Source organism: Pseudophryne corroboree, chromosome 8, assembly GCF_028390025.1.
Source record: "Pseudophryne corroboree isolate aPseCor3 chromosome 8, aPseCor3.hap2, whole genome shotgun sequence".
NCBI classification, from domain to species: Eukaryota; Metazoa; Chordata; class Amphibia; order Anura; family Myobatrachidae; genus Pseudophryne; species Pseudophryne corroboree.
Genome location: NC_086451.1, coordinates 43,508,902 through 43,532,565, shown reverse-complemented (window position 1 = coordinate 43,532,565; position 23,664 = coordinate 43,508,902). Strand labels below are relative to the sequence as shown.

Sequence of the window (23,664 nt, the reverse complement as noted above, 5' to 3'; positions counted from 1 at the left end):
TTGCCGTAAGAGGTTTTCAGCTGTGTGCGTATTCTGGAAAGCGGTGATACAAAGCGTAGCCTGCCTAGGAAAGAGTTGGCGTTTGCGAGATGCTGCTACTGGTGCCGCCGCTGCTGTTCTTGCGGCGGGAGTCCATACATCTACCCAGTGGGCTGTCACAGTCATATAGTCCTGACCCTGCCCTGCTCCACTTGTCCACATGTCCGTGGTTAAGTGGACATTGGGTACAGCTGCATTTTTTAGGACACTGGTGACTCTTTTTCTGAGGTCTGTGTACATTTTCGGTATCGCCTGCCTAGAGAAATGGAACCTAGATGGTATTTGGTACCGGGGACACAGTACCTCCAACAAGTCTCTAGTTGGCTCTGCAGTAATGATGGATACCGGAACCACGTTTCTCACCACCCAGGATGCCAAGGCCTCAGTTATCCGCTTTGCAGTAGGATGACTGCTGTGATATTTCATCTTCCTCGCAAAGGACTGTTGGACAGTCAATTGCTTGGTGGAAGTAGTAAAAGTGGTCTTACGACTTCCCCTCTGGGATGACCATCGACTCCCAGCAGCAACAACAGCAGCGCCAGCAGCAGTAGGCGTTACACGCAAGGATGCATCGGAGGAATCCCAGGCAGGAGAGGAATCGTCAGAATTGCCAGTGACATGGCCTGCAGGACTATTGGCATTCCTGGGGAAGGAGGAAATTGACACTGAGGGAGTTGGTGGGGTGGTTTGCGTGAGCTTGGTTACAAGAGGAAGGGATTTACTGGTCAGTGGACTGCTTCCGCTGTCACCCAAAGTTTTTGAACTTGTCACTGACTTATTATGAATGCGCTGCAGGTGACGTATAAGGGAGGATGTTCCGAGGTGGTTAACGTCCTTACCCCTACTTATTACAGCTTGACAAAGGGAACACACGGCTTGACACCTGTTGTCCGCATTTCTGGTGAAATACCTCCACACCGAAGAGCTGATTTTTTTGGTATTTTCACCTGGCATGTCAACGGCCATATTCCTCCCACGGACAACAGGTGTCTCCCCGGGTGCCTGACTTAAACAAACCACCTCACCATCAGAATCCTCCTGGTCAATTTCCTCCCCAGCGCCAGCAACACCCATATCCTCCTCATCCTGGTGTACTTCAACACTGACATCTTCAATCTGACTATCAGGAACTGGACTGCGGGTGCTCCTTCCAGCACTTGCAGGGGGCGTGCAAATGGTGGAAGGCGCATGCTCTTCACGTCCAGTGTTGGGAAGGTCAGGCATCGCAACCGACACAATTGGACTCTCCTTGTGGATTTGGGATTTCGAAGAATGCACAGTTCTTTGCTGTGCTGCTTTTGCCAGCTTGAGTCTTTTCATTTTTCTAGCGAGAGGCTGAGTGCTTCCATCCTCATGTGAAGCTGAACCACTAGCCATGAACATAGGCCAGGGCCTCAGCCGTTCCTTGCCACTCCGTGTGGTAAATGGCATATTGGCAAGTTTACGCTTCTCCTCCGACAATTTTATTTTAGGTTTTGGAGTCCTTTTTTTACTGATATTTGGTGTTTTGGATTTGACATGCTCTGTACTATGACATTGGGCATCGGCCTTGGCAGACGACGTTGCTGGCATTTCATCGTCTCGGCCATGACTAGTGGCAGCAGCTTCAGCACGAGGTGGAAGTGGATCTTGATCTTTCCCTAATTTTGGAACCTCAACATTTTTGTTCTCCATATTTTAATAGGCACAACTAAAAGGCACCTCAGGTAAACAATGGAGATGGATACTAGTATACAATTATGGACTGCCTGCCGAGTGCAGACACAGAGGTAGCCACAGCCGTGAACTACCGTACTGTACTGTGTCTGCTGCTAATATAGACTGGTTGATAAAGAGATGTCTATGTAACTATGTATGTATAAAGAAGAAAGAAAAAAAAAACCACGGTTAGGTGGTATACAATTATGGACGGACTGCCTGCCGAGTGCAGACACAGAGGTAGCCACAGCCGTGAACTACCGTACTGTACTGTGTCTGCTGCTAATAATATAGACTGGTTGATAAAGAGATGTCGTAGTAGTATGTATGTATAAAGAAGAAAGAAAAAAAAACCACGGTTAGGTGGTATACAATTATGGACGGACTGCCTGCCGAGTGCAGACACAGAGGTAGCCACAGCCGTGAACTACCGTACTGTACTGTGTCTGCTGCTAATAATATAGACTGGTTGATAAAGAGATGTCTATGTAACTATGTATGTATAAAGAAGAAAGAAAAAAAAAACCACGGTTAGGTGGTATACAATTATGGACGGACTGCCTGCCGAGTGCAGACACAGAGGTAGCCACAGCCGTGAACTACCGTACTGTACTGTGTCTGCTGCTAATATAGACTGGTTGATAAAGAGATGTCTATGTAACTATGTATGTATAAAGAAGAAAGAAAAAAAAAACCACGGTTAGGTGGTATACAATTATGGACGGACTGCCTGCCGAGTGCAGACACAGAGGTAGCCACAGCCGTGAACTACCGTACTGTACTGTGTCTGCTGCTAATATAGACTGGTTGATAAAGAGATGTCTATGTAACTATGTATGTATAAAGAAGAAAGAAAAAAAAAACCACGGTTAGGTGGTATACAATTATGGACGGACTGCCTGCCGAGTGCAGACACAGAGGTAGCCACAGCCGTGAACTACCGTACTGTACTGTGTCTGCTGCTAATATAGACTGGTTGATAAAGAGATGTCTATGTAACTATGTATGTATAAAGAAGAAAGAAAAAAAAACCACGGTTAGGTGGTATACAATTATGGACGGACTGCCTGCCGAGTGCAGACACAGAGGTAGCCACAGCCGTGAACTACCGTACTGTACTGTGTCTGCTGCTAATATAGACTGGTTGATAAAGAGATGTCTATGTAACTATGTATGTATAAAGAAGAAAGAAAAAAAAACCACGGTTAGGTGGTATACAATTATGGACGGACTGCCTGCCGAGTGCAGACACAGAGGTAGCCACAGCCGTGAACTACCGTACTGTACTGTGTCTGCTGCTAATATAGACTGGTTGATAAAGAGATGTCTATGTAACTATGTATGTATAAAGAAGAAAGAAAAAAAAACCACGGTTAGGTGGTATACAATTATGGACGGACTGCCTGCCGAGTGCAGACACAGAGGTAGCCACAGCCGTGAACTACCGTACTGTACTGTGTCTGCTGCTAATATAGACTGGTTGATAAAGAGATGTCGTAGTAGTATGTATGTATAAAGAAGAAAAAAAAACCACGGTTAGGTGGTATACAATTATGGACGGACTGCCTGCCGAGTGCAGACACAGAGGTAGCCACAGCCGTGAACTACCGTACTGTGTCTGCTGCGACTGGATGATAAATGATATAAAAAATATATATATATCACTACTGCAGCCGGACAGGTATATATTATATATTATATAATGACGGACCTGCTGGACACTGTCTGTCAGCAGAATGAGTTTTATTTTTATAGAATAAAAAAAAAAACAACACACAAGTGAAGTCACACGACGAGTGTTTAACTTTTTCAGGCAATCACAATATAAGTATACTACTAACTATACTGGTGGTCAGTGTGGTCAGGTCACTGGTCAGTCACACTGGCAGTGGCACTCCTGCAGCAAAAGTGTGCACTGTTTAATTTTAATATAATATTATGTACTCCTGGCTCCTGCTATAACCTATAACTGGCACTGCAGTGCTCCCCAGTCTCCCCCACAATTATAAGCTGTGTGAGCTGAGCAGTCAGACAGATATATAATATATATAGATGATGCAGCACACTGGGCTGAGCCTGAGCAGTGCACACAGATATGGTATGTGACTGAGTCACTGTGTGTATCGCTTTTTTCAGGCAGAGAACGGATATATTAAATAAACTGCACTGTCTGGTGGTCACTCACTATATAATATTATGTACTCCTGGCTCCTGCTATAACCTATAACTGGCACTGCAGTGCTCCCCAGTCTCCCCCACAATTATAAGCTGTGTGAGCTGAGCAGTCAGACAGATATATAATATATATAGATGATGCAGCACACTGGGCTGAGCCTGAGCAGTGCACACAGATATGGTATGTGACTGAGTCACTGTGTGTATCGCTTTTTTCAGGCAGAGAACGGATATATTAAATAAACTGCACTGTCTGGTGGTCACTCACTAGTAAACTCTCTGCACTCTCTACACTTCTACAGTACTCCTCCTAGTCCTAAACTCCAGTAAATCTCTCTCTTATAATCTAAATGGAGAGGACGCCAGCCACGTCCTCTCCCTATCAATCTCAATGCACGTGTGAAAATGGCGGCGACGCGCGGCTCCTTATATAGAATCCGAGTCTCGCGATAGAATCCGAGCCTCGCGAGAATCCGACAGCGTCATGATGACGTTCGGGCGCGCTCGGGTTAACCGAGCAAGGCGGGAAGATCCGAGTCGCTCGGACCCGTGAAACAAAACATGAAGTTCGGGCGGGTTCGGATTCAGAGAAACCGAACCCGCTCATCTCTAGCTAAAACGCGTCCGAACCCAAAACACGGCCGCGGAACCGAACCCAAAACCAAAACACAAAACCCAAAAAATTTCCGGTGCACATCACTAGTATTTATGTGATTTCTTTAACCCACATCAATGCACCAGGAAGTAAGGATGGTGTGTTTTGTTTTGCACTGAACACTGAAGATGAAAAAACGCAAAACCTCCCTTTGACCCCAATTCATTTGCACCGCACTGCAGACTTTTGTTCTTACAATGTGCGAATTCCGACTTTGAGATGTTTGTGAGATTGTTTCATTTATTTGGAAAGGTGATCAGAACCCACCGGCAAGGACAGCATGTAGTATGTAGAGATGCGGATCGTTACCTAATGAGGTTATTTTCTGGAGATTATCATTCCCCAGCCAAAATTCATTCAGTCGGCTTCCAAACCCTTTCTTGTAGGCATCCCAGTCCCGGAAGAAATCCACTGACCCATCCCAACGTCTCTGGAACACCTACAGCAAGGGGAGAAGACACAATTTTAGAATACCTGCTGGATGACCAAAGCATTAGCTCTCCCCTACATTGGTATTTGTGGTAAGTACTATTGTATTCTTGTTTAATGGCAAGTTTTGGGAAGGGGATCCGGTTAGGATCCCGGTGGTTAGGGTCCTGCAGTCAAAATACAGATGCTGAAATCTTGACACTACTCGGAATACCGGCGCCAGGATCCAAACATTCCTCACTATCCCAAATAAGGGTTTGGCGGGACAGCGGAGAGGTAGGCCGCGGGGGGTTCATTTTAGGCTGCGGGGGGAGGGTTAGACTTAGGCTGTGGGGTGAGGATTAAGTTTAGGCTGCAGGGAGGGGGTCTTAGGGTTAGGCACTCCCAGGAATGGTCAGGGTTTAGCTGCAGGAGACAGATGGTCATGTTTAGGCTGCGGGGAGGGGGGGTTAGGGCCCTCTCACTCCCTTACCCCAGAGAGCAAGGCTAAGGGGCCAAAGGAAAAGCAGAGTCATTCTTAGCTAGATAGTGGTAAATGGCATTCTAATGCATTGGGGGCGCCCTGCTCACAATGGGGCAGATGTATTAACCTGGGGAAGGCATAAGGAAGTGATAAACCAGCGATAATGTGCAAGGTGATAAGGGCAGCAGCCAATCAGATCCTAACTGTTAATTTACATATTGGAGCTGATTGGCTGGTGCCTTTATCACCTTGCACATATCACTGGTTTATCACTTCCTTATGCCTTTTACAGGTTAATACATCTACCCCAATGTAAGGTAGGCAACAGCTTGGCATCACTGAGGGCAAATGGCACCTAGGACTTTCAGGCAACCTGTCCTTCTGCCAGCGGATGAAGTGAGTCTGCCTCACCCCAATGGATACACATACACATCTATACTTGAACTTATCCAAAGTCTAATACTAACACACAAAGAGGACATGTATCAAGCGCTGGAGAGAGATAAGTGAAGTCTTTGTCCAAAGCAGTTAATCAGCTAATAATTGTAATTTCAAAAACTACGGTAGATAAATGACAGTTAGTAGCTGATTGCTTGCTTTGGGCAACATCTCAACTTTATCTCTCTCTCCAAGGTTTGGTACATCTCCCCTTTAGCAATTACATTTTTCATTCGTCCAGTTTTTCAGTACTTACAATCCATCCACCATCGTCCGTGTCCATATCACATAGGACTTTGATTGGCTGGCTGCCGTCTGGGTATATCGTGTACCAGTCACTCAGCTCGGCCCCTTGGTTATGTAGCTCTTTGCAGTTCCTGGCAGCTACAGTCATAGAGACAAAAAAGTGTAGATATTGAAAAGATACAAATATTTTAGTTGAGACTTTAGGTGCTATTACTGCTTTAGGTTAAATGGAGAAAATGAAGGCTACTACAGTAAGTACTTAGGAAATAGGTAACAGAAGGCTGGCCAATAAGAGCCAAAGTTGGGGTTATGCTCTGAGATATTTTTTATAGTCTAGGGCAGTGGTTCTCAAACTGTGTGCTGAGGCTCCCTGAGATGCCTCGGGACACTTGCAGGGGTGACCTGGATTGGTGGTCCAGGACAATACAAATTATTTATGGTCAACGTAATAGGCAAAACCAGTGCTGGTGACTACCAATCATAAAATATGTGGACAAACAGAAGCACATCTTGTCCCTTAGCGCACAATTGAACCTAAGGATGACCTATAAACACCATTTACTTAATTTAATATTTCTTACTACATTTCTCAAGAAAACACTTTTGGCCTAGGGGTGACGTGAAAAAAATTCTGATACTCTAGGGCAGTGTTTTTCAACCACTGTGCCATGGCACACTAGTGTGCCCTGAGCAGTCTCCATAGAAGCACAGCCAGGCTCGTCAGTGTTTTGCCACTACTGAGGCCCTGGAATGATCAATACTGGTGGGTTTAGTGGTTGCAGAGACAATTCTAATTTTGGGCCCGGGCAGTGATGGGCTCTTCTGGCTTTCTCAGATGTGGCTCAGGTGTTACCTATGGAGAAGCTGCGACATGACATCCTAGGACACGCAACTGCACCATGCATCACCAATATATTTGAATGTGCCTTGGCAATATTTAAATCTTGTTCAGTGTGCCGCGAGTTGTAAAAGGTTGAAAATCTCTGCTCTAAGCCATCGTGGCTCAAAAAAGTTTGGGAACCACTGGGGTAAGCTATTATTTCTGTGCCTAGGAGCTCCATGACTCCTAAATCCACCCATGTTTGTAAGAAGAGCATGATAGCAGCATAACCCCCAAAGTCCCAATGTCTGCTGCTCACATTATATACTGCGCATTATTTACTGCAAGATTTCATATGTAAGATGTTAGATTACAGGTTATGAGCTCTGTACGTTTCCTATTTCCAGGGCCATTTACTATTCATGTGAATAATCTGGAACCTACATCCAGTACAGAATTTCTGTCTTTGATTTGAATTCCGTGACCTGAAGTCAGAGCTGTCGTCAACGTATTGCACCAGCTTTCCTGAATTTGGAATTCTAGACCTTTTATTCCACAACCCCAATCGCAAACTACCCTGGGACTCTTTAAGGACATATTACTGATAGGACTCACACTCAGGACGTTCACCCACCATATGACTCTGTCCGGCCGCTTTCTCCTTTCTCGCCTTGGGGGATGAAGTACAGATCTGTTAGCTGGATTTGCATTTAGCACAAAGCAAGTAATAAAATATCTCGGTACAGTAGCAGCATTTACATTTGTCATTGATCCTTGCAGGTTAAACATTCGTGTAACTAGTAGTAGTATTATCCTCAGTTCTCAGCCTATGCTATATTTTATTCCATAGGGGACCTAAGATATAGGGGGTCATTCCGACCCAATCGCCCGCTGCAGTTTGTCGCAGCGCAGTGATCGGGTCGGAACTGTGCATGCGCCAGCACATGGCAGTCGTCAGTGCCCAGCGATCGCCTCTGAGACAGAGGCGGTCGCTGGGCGGGAGGAGGCTGAATGGTGGCGTTAAGCCGCCGTTTAGGGGGAGCGGTCCGGCCAACGCAGGCGTGGCCGGACCATTGGAGGGGCGCGGCGGCTGCGTGACGTGTCACGCAGGCGCTGTGGCCAGCGGCAGCGACACACAACTCCCGGCCAGCCGCAGGAGCTGCGTTGGCCGGGAGTTACTCCACAAATACAAGAGCATCGCCGCTGTGAGATGCTTTTGTATTTGTGCGGGGGGAGGCCGGCACTGACATGCAGGGCGGACTAGCCCTGTGCTGGGCGTCCCCCCGCATGTCAGAGTTAATGGTCGTAGCTGTGCTAAATTTAGCACAGCTATGATCAACTCGGAATGACCCCCTATAGTCATAAGATCCCTCTGGTCAATATAGCTCCAATTACAATAAGAATAAAACATAAACAAAACTAATTGGGTATTTTAAAAACATTTACTTACTTAAATGACTTTTGCATAATGGTGTCCAGATTAGGGGATACTTCTAATACATTGCCTACAGGAAAATCCTGGAGGGAGAGTTCAAGTGGTACTTTCGGGGGATAGCGGCGGGCAATACCCTCAGAGGAGGGGGTTTAATGACACGAATAACAGCAAACATCCCATAAAGCCCCCGTATCGGTCACTTCACTGGAGGCTTGTCCACCATTATGGGAGCACAGGTGAACTTGTCCAGGACATTTACACATACATTAGGCGGTATGTATGGTGTATTTATCATGAGACCAGGATGTGCGGTGCCACTGTGGCTGTCCGTACCCTCCCTATACTTATCCTGTTACGCCATCTTTCCAGTGATATATAAAGATGGCTCCGCACAGGATCAGCAAACACTCTGTTACTGTGCCAGAGGGCCTGATTCAGAAAAGTATGTACAACTGATGTTTGTGGGACTGCGCATACACACAACCCATTCTGTACATGTGCAGAACGAGTCCTACAAGATAGCACACAGTGCCCCCAGACCAAGACATCATTCATATACAGCCATTTTGGGGATCGGGACAGGGTGATACATTACTGCTGCATCTCCAGGAAATTTGGGGCGCGTCAGCCCTGATTTCTGGGAGTGGCGAGGACAGTGTATGCATCCACTGATACAGGTTTACTGGCCTCACAAGGGGGCAGGCGATGGCCATTCCGAGTAAGCTTAGGCTTGCTCAGAATTCCACCATTGAAAATTATTGTCGCCATGGTGATCTGATGCTGCGTCTTCAGATGCAGTACTCGGATCTAATATGCTGGCAGGAGGCGTCTTATTCCTTCAGTCACCTCCTGTAGACATTATCATAATTTTTGCATCCAAAGAAACACTCCATCCCATACCTTCTCTGAATCTGAGCCTTTACCCTCTTTTTGAATATATAACTGGAAAGATGGCACCACCAGAACAGGTATGGGGGTTCTCTGCACTGTGGGGGACCCGCTGCACATCTCCCCCACTCCGCCACACAAGTGTGTACTTGGTAAACATTTCCCATCACATGGGGTACCTGTAACACAATGGTTGATAATCCCTGACTTATTACAGTCAGAGGAATACGTGTGTGGTGGCTTTTAATTGATCTCAAGTTGTCCTGTGGCATTATCACATAGGAGGCAGCCATTTTGTGGGCTGAACTAATATTCAGCCAATCAATTCAGTTGGAAGTAGTCATATGACTGAGGTATGTTGCAGACAGTTTCAACCATAAGTCATCAGTCAATTTTTTTATGTATAGTATTTTACATCAGTAGAAAGTGCTTACCTTTTTCACCTTTTATTACTGTGGTAGAACCTGCATCAAAAATCATATAAAACAATTGTAAATGAGCGACTGTAGAGAACCGGGACAAGTTCAAACTTATGCTGCAATAATTACTATGTAATAATATGATTTAGGGCCTAAATCAGACCTAATTGCAGCAGCGAAATTGTTCTCTAATGGACAAAACCATGTGCAGTGTAGGTGGGGCATATGTAACATCTGCAGAGAGAGTTAGATATGGGTGGGGTGTGTACAAACTGAAATCTAAATTGCAGTGTAAAAAAAAAGAAGCAGCCAGTATTTACCCTGCACAGAAACAATATAACCCACCCAAATCTAACTCTCTCTGCACATGTTACATCTGCCACACCTGCACTGTACATGGTTTTGCCCATTAGAGAACAATTTTGCTGCTACAATCAGGTCTGAATTAGGCCCTTAGTGTCTGAAAATGGGGATAGTCCGCTTAGGTCACTTTGACTCATGGAAGGCATCAAAGGGTTCATCATCGATGGAAGGCATCAAAGGGTTCACCATCGATGGAAGGCATCAAAGCGTTCACCATCGATGGAAGGCATCAAAGGGTTCACCATCGATGGAAGGCATCAAAGGGTTCACCATCGATGGAATGCATCAAAGGGTTCGCCATCGATGGAAGGCATCAAAGGGTTCGCCATCGATGGAAGGCATCAAAGGGTTCGCCATCGATGGAAGGCATCAAAGGGTTCGCCATCGATGGAAGGCATCAAAGGGTTCGCCATCGATGGAAGGCATCAAAGGGTTCGCCATCGATGGAAGGCATCAAAGGGTTCGCCATCGATGGAAGGCATCAAAGGGTTCGCCATCGATGGAAGGCATCGATTAGAGCATGTGGAACATTTGGGTGCGGTATTGAAGATCTACACTGTCTAGATAGATAGTCATTAGGTCGGCACCATATGATCAACATGCATTAGGTAGACAGGGTCAAAAGGTCGACAGGTAAAAGGTAGACAGAGGGTAAGGTTGACAAGTACAAAAGGTTGACATGACAATGGTTGACACAAGTGTTTTTTTTATTTTTTGGGTGTCATTTTGTATGATTAACCATATCTAAGCACAATCAGTGGAAACGTGTACACTCGCAAGCTCACTTCGCTCGCCACGCTCCAGGCAAGGCGGCTCGCTCCGCTACTGCCGCACTCGCCACAGCGTACTATTCCCAATCGTGGTCCACGTGGATAGTGAATCGAGCAAAAGTTGCAGATACAAAAAGTAACAAAAATTCTAGAACAAACTGCTCGTATGATATCTAGATAGTTTGTGATGTACTACTGAGACTACAAATGACATCTACAGCATGTATACTATTTTACTAACCTTTCTCACCAGGCGGTCCGGCCTTTCCTCGGTCCCCCATAGATCCTTGTTGCCCTAGAAAGAATATAAAAAAAAGTCAAAAATAAGATCATGCTCAATGGTTTTACCAATCATTTGAAGTTAGTAGTGTCGCGCAGCTTTTCCAGGAATACATTACACGGGTCAGTGATATTGTACCAATTCTCAAGTCACAATCTCTGTAAGTGGAGGTGGTGAAGCTACACGTGGAAATCATGGAGCTCCACACATAGAGTAGCACTTGACCTGTCCGTTACTTGGTTGCACTGCTCTTAGCATGGAAAGAAGAAGTAAGTGACTTTAGTCATAGTTTGCTTGTGACTTACTAGACATAGATTACGGTGCATACAAACTATGCCAGTGGTTCTGAAACTGTGTGTTGTGGCACCCTAGAGGGCCTGGGTTGGTGGTCAATTCAAATTATTTATGGTTAATGTATTAGGCAAAACCAGTGCTGGTGGCTGCCAATCATATAATATGTGGACAAACAGGAGCAAATCTAAGCAATTGAACCTAAGGATGAATATAAATGCAATTTACTCAATGTAATATTACTTTCTAAATTTCTCAATAAGAAACTTTTGGCCATGGGGTGCCATGAAATTTTTTTTAATACTCTAGGGCGTCGTAATTCAAAAAGTTTGGAAAACGCTGCACTATGCAATATCACTGATATTGGTCGGTTCGTTGCGATATTGTTTAGTGTAAGGATACGATGCGTGCTCTCGCGGGTTGTATCCAGCATCACGTCTCGGACCTGCATGATGATCATTTTGTGGCAGTAGTGAATATTTTCCATCATTGATTGCAGCGATAGAGAATATTCTTTCAGCATAATTTAACAAGACCAGTTTGCAATACTTGTTGCAAGGGTAAGAAGTCCAGATCACCTTTTCCAAGTCACACATGCAGGCTGCACGGGAAACCTGGATTTTTGTCTTCCCTTAGCAGATTCATTAAAAAAAAAAAAAAAAGAGACTGGTTAAAAAAAAATTGAACAAAAATATTATAATATCATTTGCTTTATTTTAATAATAAAATAATTTGCTCTGTCTGATGCTTATGCTATTGCTATCCTGAAATGGTGACAGGGTTAGGAGGATAGCCAGTACTACAATCACTGCCGCTGACCCCATGCTATAATTATCAATGGTCTGGAGGCATCCTGCAGAAAAGTCCTATATCCAACTAGCAAGGTCCAGGGAGGTCTGCTGCTGTGGTTTGGGGGATGGCGGTCTCTTGGTGGCTGAGGTCTGCATGGCATCGGTTCCTGGCTTGTAGATGCGGGTCACATCTATGTGCCCTGGGATGCTGCTGGTACCTTGGTCTCACAACATGTAATCTGTATGGCGATGACCTCTCGGTCCCTCTGCTAGTGGGGTCATCTAATAGCTCCTTATTTAGGATGCTCCTCTCTAGACCTCAGCGATTGAGTATTACAGCAAAATCCTGGTTATCCAGTGCCTTCAGGGGCGTAGCTATGTGCATTAGGGCCCCATACCACAGTTAGGCCACCCCACCCACCCCGCCCGACTGCAAGAGGCACCCTCTCCCAGCGGGTGGGCACTCACCAATAGGGCACCGTTTTCTGAAGTGTGCTGCTGCCTGCTGAACTGTACTGCAGCCTCATCTGCTGCTCTCCCGGCTGGCAGCATCTAGAGGAGGAGGAGGTGGACGCTGAGAGGAGGAGGAGGTGGATGCTGAGAGGAGGAGTGGTGCCCGTGGTCCAATGATGTCCCTACAGGCTCAACCACGCCTCCTCCCAGCGTTAGTTAGGACTCAGGAGAGGCGGTGCCAGCCTGGTGAGCAGCAGCACAGCACACTTCTAGGGTATAAGCAGCCAGCGCCGGGGCTCAGCAGCTAGGTTCAGGGGAAGGGTAGGGCCCCAGAGAATAATGACTCGGGCCCCACAGCAACCGCATCCCCTGCACCTATGGTAGCTACGCCCATGAGTGCCTTGGTGGTTTTCCATATCTCGTTCCAAAGTCCTTGTTCAGCTTTCCTAAGTATCGAATTCTGCCTGTGTCTAGACCCACGTGCTGCACTTCCCTTTAACTGTTCTTCACCTAGTCTCAGCCTCGCCGTGTGCCGACCTCTGCCTGTGTATTGTCCTGCTTATTGGATTTTCCTGACTTTGGGGTCTGTGTACTAAGCCTTGGAGAGAGATAAAGTGGAGAGAGATAAAATAGCAGCCAATCAGCTCTTAACTGTCATTTTTAAAACAGCCTGTGACATAGTAGTTAAGAGCTGATTGGCTGGTACTTTATCTCTCTCCAAGGTTTAGTGCTTAGACTTTAATGTGCCTTACTTCACCTCAGCCTCATTGTGTTCTGACTTTGGCTGTATTCCGGCCCCATCAAGAATTTCCATTGCAGTGTGACACATGCGTTACTTACTGGTTGTAACCTGGGGCGAAATTTACTAAAGTTCGATTTTGGTGGTTCAAGGGATTTGGGATTCTGTTTCAATTCTATTTCCATTCAATTTGGGATGAACAGATTTACTAAAGACTAAATCGAATGTCAAATTGATTCTATTGGCAGATTCAATTCATATCCCAATAGAAATCAAATTTTAAAAAACTTTGATGGTTTCCCATAGAACAACATGAAATACCCTCATTTACTAAGGTTTGTTTTGAAATGGACCTCCAAATTGAACCTCAAATCTCCAAATATTTAGAATGATCCTAGATATTCGATTTTGGCTTCTAACCCCATTCTAAAGATAGGAAAATGATAGTGATGACTTTTTAAGTACCCAAAAACACATAGGGTACTGTGAATGTAGCAAAAATGGATGCCCAAGACAATGGTATGTTGTGCACCTATCTAGTATCTATACCATGCAAAACGCCACCTGACTGAAAAAAATGCTAAAAAAACATTCTGAGTACTGTCAGTAGCGTCATGAGTTGCGTAGAGCACATATTTAGACTTTTAGGGGAAAAAATATGCAAAAGATAGCACCAGAGCACAATATTACTAAATGTACAGTAAATTATTATGAGATTGGCAAAAAACAAGAGTGAAGTAATTGCCTATCCAGATTCTGTCCATGATGCTTGCAACCTTATCAACACATCCCTGTATGTCTTAAATCTTATAGGACAAGTTGCAGAGGGATGGTTTTTGTATAATATAGCAGTATGTGCTAGTTTTATTTTTTTAAATATTAGAGGCACATATAGCCATCCAATCCTTGGCAGAATGCATCTTTGTTTGATTCCAATAATATTTTTTACAAGTTGCATATGGATATTTTTTAATGCATCTTTGTTTGATTCCAATAATATTTTTTACAAATTGCATATGGATATTTTTTAATGCATCTTTGTTTGATTCCAATAATATTTTTTACAAATTGCATATGGATATTTTTTAATCAATATTTTGAAAAAATTGTCTTTTTGCTCAGCTGCCGTCTCTTGCATAACCCCGCAAAAATTGTAAAAAATAATAATAAAAACAATTTTCATGTATAAAACAATGTAATGAGTGTGTTTCCTCTTTAATTAGTGAGTTCTATTCCATTTTACATTCTATTTGGCTGGGGATTTCAATGAGGATTTTAAGTTCGATTTAGGAAGGTATTTCATAGATTCAATTCTAAAACCCTTCTAAACATGAATCAACATCAAATTCGATTTTAAAATCTAATGCAAAATTGATTTTTAGTGAATAAGGTAAAATTCTAAAAGTTTAGAAAGACCAAATAGAATCGATTTCAATCAATTTGGAAGATACATAAAACCCCTTCCAAAATCAAATTTTAGTAAATATACCCCCTGGTCTGTTTCCATATTACTTCAGTCTACACCAGAGGTTCTCAATCGCAGTCCTCAAGGCCCCCTAATTGTCCAGGTTTTAGGTATACAATATCCATGGCTTAGCACAGATGATTAAATTAAATTGACTGAGGTGCTAATTAAGTCACTTCTGGCCTAGAATGGATAAACTTGAAACTGGACTGCTAGGGTGCCTTGAGGAACGCATTTGAGAACCTCTGGTTTACACCCTTCTACTCTGCAGTGTCTCAACAGTGCCACCTGCTGCCAGCCTTCAGAATCTTCTCCAATATCACAAAGACAAAGGTACATTAAAACTTTACAGTATAGTGACATGAAAGGGATTTAGGAGTCACTATTTCAAGTGACTTGAAGGCAGGAAAGCAATGCAACAAAGCAATGAGAAAGGCATGTCAGATGCTTGGTTGCATAGGGAGAGGAATCAGTATCATCCAACCCTCTGAGGAAACGACCAGTGTGTGCCGGTCGAGAAACGCGTCAGTGCTGTATTAGGATTCAAGTACTCTTCACAGTTCCACGGCTTCATTCACTCCACTTCCATCCATACCGCCAGGCTGTCTGATTGGAGCCACTTGCACGGGTTCCCCTTGCTAAATGGGGACCGTGGCCGTCAGTTAAACCCTCTTGGAGCCAGCGGCGTTTGGCCATCTTTAGCACCGCCAAATCTTCTGTAAGCAGCAAGCGGCAACTGCTCTGACATATCAGGGTGAGAGAGCGACAGACGAAGCTGCTGGTGTGAGCGGCGCCCGGTCACCTGCCAGTGCCGCCAGAATATTGGAAGTAGTAAGCACCCATCGCTCCGTCATGCTGTCAAAGTGAGAGAGCGGCAGACGGAGCTTCTGCAGTGTGCTTTGATATAGGCATATTGATGCTTAAGGAATGGAGACATTAAACATCATAAATAACAGAGTATTTGCTACATAGTCTACTATCTTAAATTTGCCAAAGGAAAAGTAACCTTGTAACCACGGAACTGACTTATTAGTACCATCTGAAATTCCCTTTAATTGAGCCATCAGTTGTGTGCATTTAAAATACGGACTGAAGGATATATTGGTTCCTATAAGGATCACCACAGTAGTCAATCTGGTAATCACTAGTGCACTAGTTTGTGGGAACATCTAGGAATTTCAGTGTGGATCCTATATCAACACGGAATTAATTGTTTTTATGCTATGTATTATGAGTATATGGTTAAAATGGTGCATGGCCTACATCACAAAACTTACCCGGGAAGGCTAAAAGATGTTAACATGTATAGTATGGAGGAGAGAAAGGAAAGGGGGGACATGATAGAAACTTTCAAATATATCAAGGGTCTTAACAAAGTTCAGGAGGGGAACATTCTTCAAAGGAAGAGAAGTATTAGAACTCGAGGACATACACTGAGACTGGAGGGGGGGGGGGGTTCAGGGGAAATTTAAGGAAAAATGACTTCACAGAAAGGGTAGTGGATAAGTGGAATAGTCTCCCATCAGAGGTGGTAGAGGCTAAGACTGTAGAGCAATTTAAACATGCTTGGGATAGGCATATGAACATCCTTACAAATAATTAAGGTTCAAAAAGGGTTGAGATTGCCTAAAGGATAAAAAAAAGGGGCAGACTAGATGGGCCAAGTGGTTCTTATCTGCCGTCAAATTCTATGTTTCTGTGTGATGGTCATCCAGGTGTACTCATTCAGCAGAGCCTTCCCATTTTTGTAACACCGATGGTTTAGAAAGTACTCCTGTAGAATACATGACATTCAATAAATGCAGACTACATCTGTTGCAACCGCCTTCAAGTGTTGTTTCAAAAGCAATGTGGTTAGATAGTTGATACAGATCCACACAGATCTGTCTGGATTCTTCCCAAACTTACCTTTCTCTCCTGATGCTCCAACTTCTCCTTTTTGACCGGCAGACCCTGGAAATCCGGGACACCCTCTGAGAATTGTCAGCTTGTCGGAGTCTCCAATGCCAATAACTTTTATTTCTGGTGAAGAAAATGATCACATGATGTAAATAGAATGTTTGCTGCTTTTGTTGTAAGATTCACTCTGAGCGCTTTCCATCAATCCGTCATCATCATGTGTTAAACATCGTAAATCAATCTGGGTTATATCATTTGTCAGGCTCAGACATCATCATTTGTCAGAATCAAAAGTGTGGGATATGTGAAGAGCGCTAACAGTGATACTTATTCAGTGACAAGATTGATGAGAAATTGTTGATGACTATTGAGTGAGTATGATAAATGATGAGTTATAAGTGAGAATAAGAAGTGATGTCTCTGAAATGATGAGCGTGCGTGATGTGTGATAAGTGCTCAAGGACAAGAGACGGGAAATAGGGAATAAGTGAGGAGTGACGATTGTTTAGTGAGTATGAGAATGATGGGTTATATAAGCGTGGGATTGTAGAAGTGATAAGAGATGTTGCCCATAGCAACCAAATTCTACTTATCATTTATCTAGCACCTTCTAGAACATAATAGCTAGAATCTGATTACTTATGGGCAACACTTCTATAATCCCGCACATTAGCAAATATACCCCAAGCGAGAATAAGAAGTAATGTGTGCCAAATGATAAGTGAAGCATGATGTGTGATGAGGGACGAGCAATGAGTGATGAGTAATAGAGAATGAGGGATGAGCGACAAATGTTTGCTGAGTATGAGAAATGATGAGTTATAAGTGGGAATAAGAAGTGATCTCTTATGACATTACACCACATCATGCTTCACTCAGGAGTTTCGTTTTACAATACAAACGCAAAGGGACGACTGCCCAGTTTGTAGTTTATCTGTAGAGTCCCTATCATTGAGGAAGCCAGACGCCTAGTGCACAAAACAGTCACTCACTCTGCACCAACACCTCCTGTACACACAGCACCAGACCCTTCTCAGGGTGACTCTCACATGACCTCTGCGGCTGCCCTCTCCAAGGATGAACCCTGACGCTTAGCAGATACAGTATATTCTTTTCCCAGGACATGCCCAACTATAGGCACTTGCTGAGAATGGCGCAGTGTCCGTGTGTGGCACAGAGCTTCACAGTCACAACCTATCTGCTGACACTGCAGGGTATTGAGGCCCGACTGCAGAAAGTGCTCTGGTCCCACCCCCTCCGGAATTCCGCTGCCAGGATAGAGGCTGAGGTATGCTGACCGCCGGTCACGCATACCCAACCCCTATTGAACAGTTCCCCTCATTGGCTATCTATCTGCCTGTGATTACTAACCAACAAAGTCTGAGCAAATCATCTCTGAGATATAGGAATTCATTCGTTGTAATCATCAATGACTCCGATAAACATATATGGTAGAGATGAGCGGGTTCGGTTTCTCTGAATCCGAACCCGCCAGAACTTCATGTTTTTTTTCACGGGTCCGAGCGACTCGGATCTTCCCGCCTTGCTCGGTTAACCCGAGCGCGCCCGAACGTCATCATGACGCTGTCGGATTCTCGCGAGGCTCGGATTCTATCGCGAGACTCGGATTCTATATAAGGAGCCGCGCGTCGCCGCCATTTTCACACGTGCATTGAGATTGATAGGGAGAGGACGTGGCTGGCGTCCTCTCCGTTTAGAATAGATTAGAGAGACACTTGATTTACTAATTTTGGGGAGCATTAGGAGTACTCAGTACAGTGCAGAGTTTTGCTGATAGTGACCACCAGTTTTATTTATAATCCGTTCTCTGCCTGAAAAAAGCGATACACAGCACACAGTGACTCAGTCACATACCATATCTGTGTGCACTGCTCAGGCTCAGGCCAGTGTGCTGCATCATCTATTATCTATATATAATATTATATATATCTGTCTGACTGCTCAGCTCACACAGCTTATAATTGTGGGGGAGACTGGGGAGCACTACTGCAGTGCCAGTTATAGGTTATAGCAGGAGCCAGGAGTACATAATATATTATATAGTGAGTGACCACCAGACACACAGTGCAGTTTATTTAATATATCCGTTCTCTGCCTGAAAAAAGCGATACACACAGTGACTCAGTCAGTCACATACCATATCTGTGTGCACTGCTCAGGCTCAGGCCAGTGTGCTGCATCATCTATATATATTATATATCTGTCTGACTGCTCAGCTCACACAGCTTATAATTGTGGGGGAGACTGGGGAGCACTACTGCAGTGCCAGTTATAGGTTATAGCAGGAGCCAGGAGTACATAATATTATATTAAAATTAAACAGTGCACACTTTTGCTGCAGGAGTGCCACTGCCAGTGTGACTAGTGACCAGTGACCTGACCACCAGTATATATAATATTAGTAGTATACTATCTCTTTATCAACCAGTCTATATTAGCAGCAGACACAGTACAGTGCGGTAGTTCACGGCTGTGGCTACCTCTGTGTCGGCACTCGGCAGCCCGTCCATAATTGTATATACCACCTAACCGTGGTTTTTTTTTCTTTCTTTATACATACATACTAGTTACGAGTATACTATCTCTTTATCAACCAGTCTATATTAGCAGCAGACACAGTACAGTGCGGTAGTTCACGGCTGTGGCTACCTCTGTGTCGGCACTCGGCAGCCCGTCCATAATTGTATATACCACCTAACCGTGGTTTTTTTTTCTTTCTTTATACATACATACTAGTTACGAGTATACTATCTCTTTATCAACCAGTCTATATATTAGCAGCAGACACAGTACAGTGCGGTAGTTCACGGCTGTGGCTACCTCTGTGTCGGCACTCGGCAGCCCGTCCATAATTGTATATACCACCTAACCGTGGTTTTTTTTTCTTTCTTTATACATACATACTAGTTACGAGTATACTATCTCTTTATCAACCAGTCTATATATTAGCAGCAGACACAGTACAGTGCGGTAGTTCACGGCTGTGGCTACCTCTGTGTCGGCACTCGGCAGCCCGTCCATAATTGTATATACCACCTAACCGTGGTTTTTTTTTCTTTCTTTATACATACATACTAGTTACGAGTATACTATCTCTTTATCAACCAGTCTATATATTAGCAGCAGACACAGTACAGTGCGGTAGTTCACGGCTGTGGCTACCTCTGTGTCGGCACTCGGCAGCCCGTCCATAATTGTATATACCACCTAACCGTGGTTTTTTTTTCTTTCTTTATACATACATACTAGTTACGAGTATACTATCTCTTTATCAACCAGTCTATATTAGCAGCAGACACAGTACAGTGCGGTAGTTCACGGCTGTGGCTACCTCTGTGTCGGCACTCGGCAGCCCGTCCATAATTGTATATACCACCTAACCGTGGTTTTTTTTTCTTTCTTTATACATACATACTAGTTACGAGTATACTATCTCTTTATCAACCAGTCTATATATTAGCAGCAGACACAGTACAGTGCGGTAGTTCACGGCTGTGGCTACCTCTGTGTCGGCACTCGGCAGCCCGTCCATAATTGTATATACCACCTAACCGTGGTTTTTTTTTCTTTCTTTATACATACATACTAGTTACGAGTATACTATCTCTTTATCAACCAGTCTATATTAGCAGCAGACACAGTACAGTGCGGTAGTTCACGGCTGTGGCTACCTCTGTGTCGGCACTCGGCAGCCCGTCCATAATTGTATATACCACCTAACCGTGGTTTTTTTTTCTTTCTTTATACATACATACATACTAGTTACGAGTATACTATCTCTTTATCAACCAGTCTATATTAGCAGCAGACACAGTACAGTGCGGTAGTTCACGGCTGTGGCTACCTCTGTGTCGGCACTCGGCAGCCCGTCCATAATTGTATACTAGTATCCAATCCATCCATCTCCATTGTTTACCTGAGGTGCCTTTTAGTTGTGCCTATTAAAATATGGAGAACAAAAATGTTGAGGTTCCAAAATTAGGGAAAGATCAAGATCCACTTCCACCTCGTGCTGAAGCTGCTGCCACTAGTCATGGCCGAGACGATGAAATGCCAGCAACGTCGTCTGCCAAGGCCGATGCCCAATGTCATAGTACAGAGCATGTCAAATCCAAAACACCAAATATCAGTAAAAAAAGGACTCCAAAACCTAAAATAAAATTGTCGGAGGAGAAGCGTAAACTTGCCAATATGCCATTTACCACACGGAGTGGCAAGGAACGGCTGAGGCCCTGGCCTATGTTCATGGCTAGTGGTTCAGCTTCACATGAGGATGGAAGCACTCAGCCTCTCGCTAGAAAAATGAAAAGACTCAAGCTGGCAAAAGCAGCACAGCAAAGAACTGTGCATTCTTCGAAATCCCAAATCCACAAGGAGAGTCCAATTGTGTCGGTTGCGATGCCTGACCTTCCCAACACTGGACGTGAAGAGCATGCGCCTTCCACCATTTGCACGCCCCCTGCAAGTGCTGGAAGGAGCACCCGCAGTCCAGTTCCTGATAGTCAGATTGAAGATGTCAGTGTTGAAGTACACCAGGATGAGGAGGATATGGGTGTTGCTGGCGCTGGGGAGGAAATTGACCAGGAGGATTCTGATGGTGAGGTGGTTTGTTTAAGTCAGGCACCCGGGGAGACACCTGTTGTCCGTGGGAGGAATATGGCCGTTGACATGCCAGGTGAAAATACCAAAAAAATCAGCTCTTCGGTGTGGAGGTATTTCACCAGAAATGCGGACAACAGGTGTCAAGCCGTGTGTTCCCTTTGTCAAGCTGTAATAAGTAGGGGTAAGGACGTTAACCACCTCGGAACATCCTCCCTTATACGTCACCTGCAGCGCATTCATAATAAGTCAGTGACAAGTTCAAAAACTTTGGGTGACAGCGGAAGCAGTCCACTGACCAGTAAATCCCTTCCTCTTGTAACCAAGCTCACGCAAACCACCCCACCAACTCCCTCAGTGTCAATTTCCTCCTTCCCCAGGAATGCCAATAGTCCTGCAGGCCATGTCACTGGCAATTCTGACGAGTCCTCTCCTGCCTGGGATTCCTCCGATGCATCCTTGCGTGTAACGCCTACTGCTGCTGGCGCTGCTGTTGTTGCCGCTGGGAGTCGATGGTCATCCCAGAGGGGAAGTCGTAAGCCCACTTGTACTACTTCCAGTAAGCAATTGACTGTTCAACAGTCCTTTGCGAGGAAGATGAAATATCACAGCAGTCATCCTACTGCAAAGCGGATAACTGAGTCCTTGACAACTATGTTGGTGTTAGACGTGCGTCCGGTATCCGCCGTTAGTTCACAGGGAACTAGACAATTTATTGAGGCAGTGTGCCCCCGTTACCAAATACCATCTAGGTTCCACTTCTCTAGGCAGGCGATACCGAGAATGTACACGGACGTCAGAAAAAGACTCACCAGTGTCCTAAAAAATGCAGTTGTACCCAATGTCCACTTAACCACGGACATGTGGACAAGTGGAGCAGGGCAGGGTCAGGACTATATGACTGTGACAGCCCACTGGGTAGATGTATGGACTCCCGCCGCAAGAACAGCAGCGGCGGCACCAGTAGCAGCATCTCGCAAACGCCAACTCTTTCCTAGGCAGGCTACGCTTTGTATCACCGCTTTCCAGAATACGCACACAGCTGAAAACCTCTTACGGCAACTGAGGAAGATCATCGCGGAATGGCTTACCCCAATTGGACTCTCCTGTGGATTTGTGGCATCGGACAACGCCAGCAATATTGTGTGTGCATTAAATATGGGCAAATTCCAGCACGTCCCATGTTTTGCACATACCTTGAATTTGGTGGTGCAGAATTTTTTAAAAAACGACAGGGGCGTGCAAGAGATGCTGTCGGTGGCCAGAAAAATTGCGGGACACTTTCGGCGTACAGGCACCACGTACAGAAGACTGGAGCACCACCAAAAACTACTGAACCTGCCCTGCCATCATCTGAAGCAAGAAGTGGTAATGAGGTGGAATTCAACCCTCTATATGCTTCAGAGGTTGGAGGAGCAGCAAAAGGCCATTCAAGCCTATACAATTGAGCACGATATAGTAGGTGGAATGCACCTGTCTCAAGTGCAGTGGAGAATGATTTCAACGTTGTGCAAGGTTCTGATGCCCTTTGAACTTGCCACACGTGAAGTCAGTTCAGACACTGCCAGCCTGAGTCAGGTCATTCCCCTCATCAGGCTTTTGCAGAAGAAGCTGGAGGCATTGAAGAAGGAGCTAAAAGGGAGCGATTCCGCTAGGCATGTGGGACTTGTGGATGCAGCCCTTAATTCGCTTAACAAGGATTCACGGGTGGTCAATCTGTTGAAATCAGAGCACTACATTTTGGCCACCGTGCTCGATCCTAGATTTAAAGCCTACCTTGGATCTCTCTTTCCGGCAGACACAGGTCTGCTGGGGTTGAAAGACCTGCTGGTGACAAAATTGTCAAGTCAAGCGGAACGCGACCTGTCAACATCTCCTCCTTCACATTCTCCCGCAACTGGGGGTGCGAGGAAAAGGCTCAGAATTCCGAGCCCACCCGCTGGCGGTGATGCAGGGCAGTCTGGAGCGACTGCTGATGCTGACATCTGGTCCGGACTGAAGGACCTGACAACGATTACGGACATGTCGTCTACTGTCACTGCATATGATTCTCTCAACATTGATAGAATGGTGGAGGATTATATGAGTGACCGCATCCAAGTAGGCACGTCACACAGTCCGTACTTATACTGGCAGGAAAAAGAGGCAATTTGGAGGCCCTTGCACAAACTGGCTTTATTCTACCTAAGTTGCCCTCCCACAAGTGTGTACTCCGAAAGAGTGTTTAGTGCCGCCGCTCACCTTGTCAGCAATCGGCGTACGAGGTTACATCCAGAAAATGTGGAGAA

The 23,664-nt window shown here is 45.0% G+C and overlaps 1 protein-coding gene across 2 annotated transcripts in view; it reads right to left on the bottom strand.

The window, feature by feature from the left end:
• The window catches only part of LOC134948362 (ficolin-2-like), a 48,831-nt gene that overhangs the window by 6,982 nt on the left and 18,185 nt on the right, over nucleotides 1-23,664 (bottom strand). For both annotated transcript variants that reach the window (XM_063936296.1, XM_063936295.1), the window contains exons 2-7: nucleotides 16,766-16,879; nucleotides 11,080-11,133; nucleotides 9,721-9,750; nucleotides 7,598-7,633; nucleotides 6,154-6,281; nucleotides 4,877-5,006 (exon numbers count right to left, since the gene is read on the bottom strand). In XM_063936296.1, coding sequence (XP_063792366.1) covers nucleotides 4,877-5,006; nucleotides 6,154-6,281; nucleotides 7,598-7,633; nucleotides 9,721-9,750; nucleotides 11,080-11,133; nucleotides 16,766-16,879 — 492 coding nt within the window. The remainder of the gene's footprint in view (nucleotides 1-4,876; nucleotides 5,007-6,153; nucleotides 6,282-7,597; nucleotides 7,634-9,720; nucleotides 9,751-11,079; nucleotides 11,134-16,765; nucleotides 16,880-23,664) is intronic.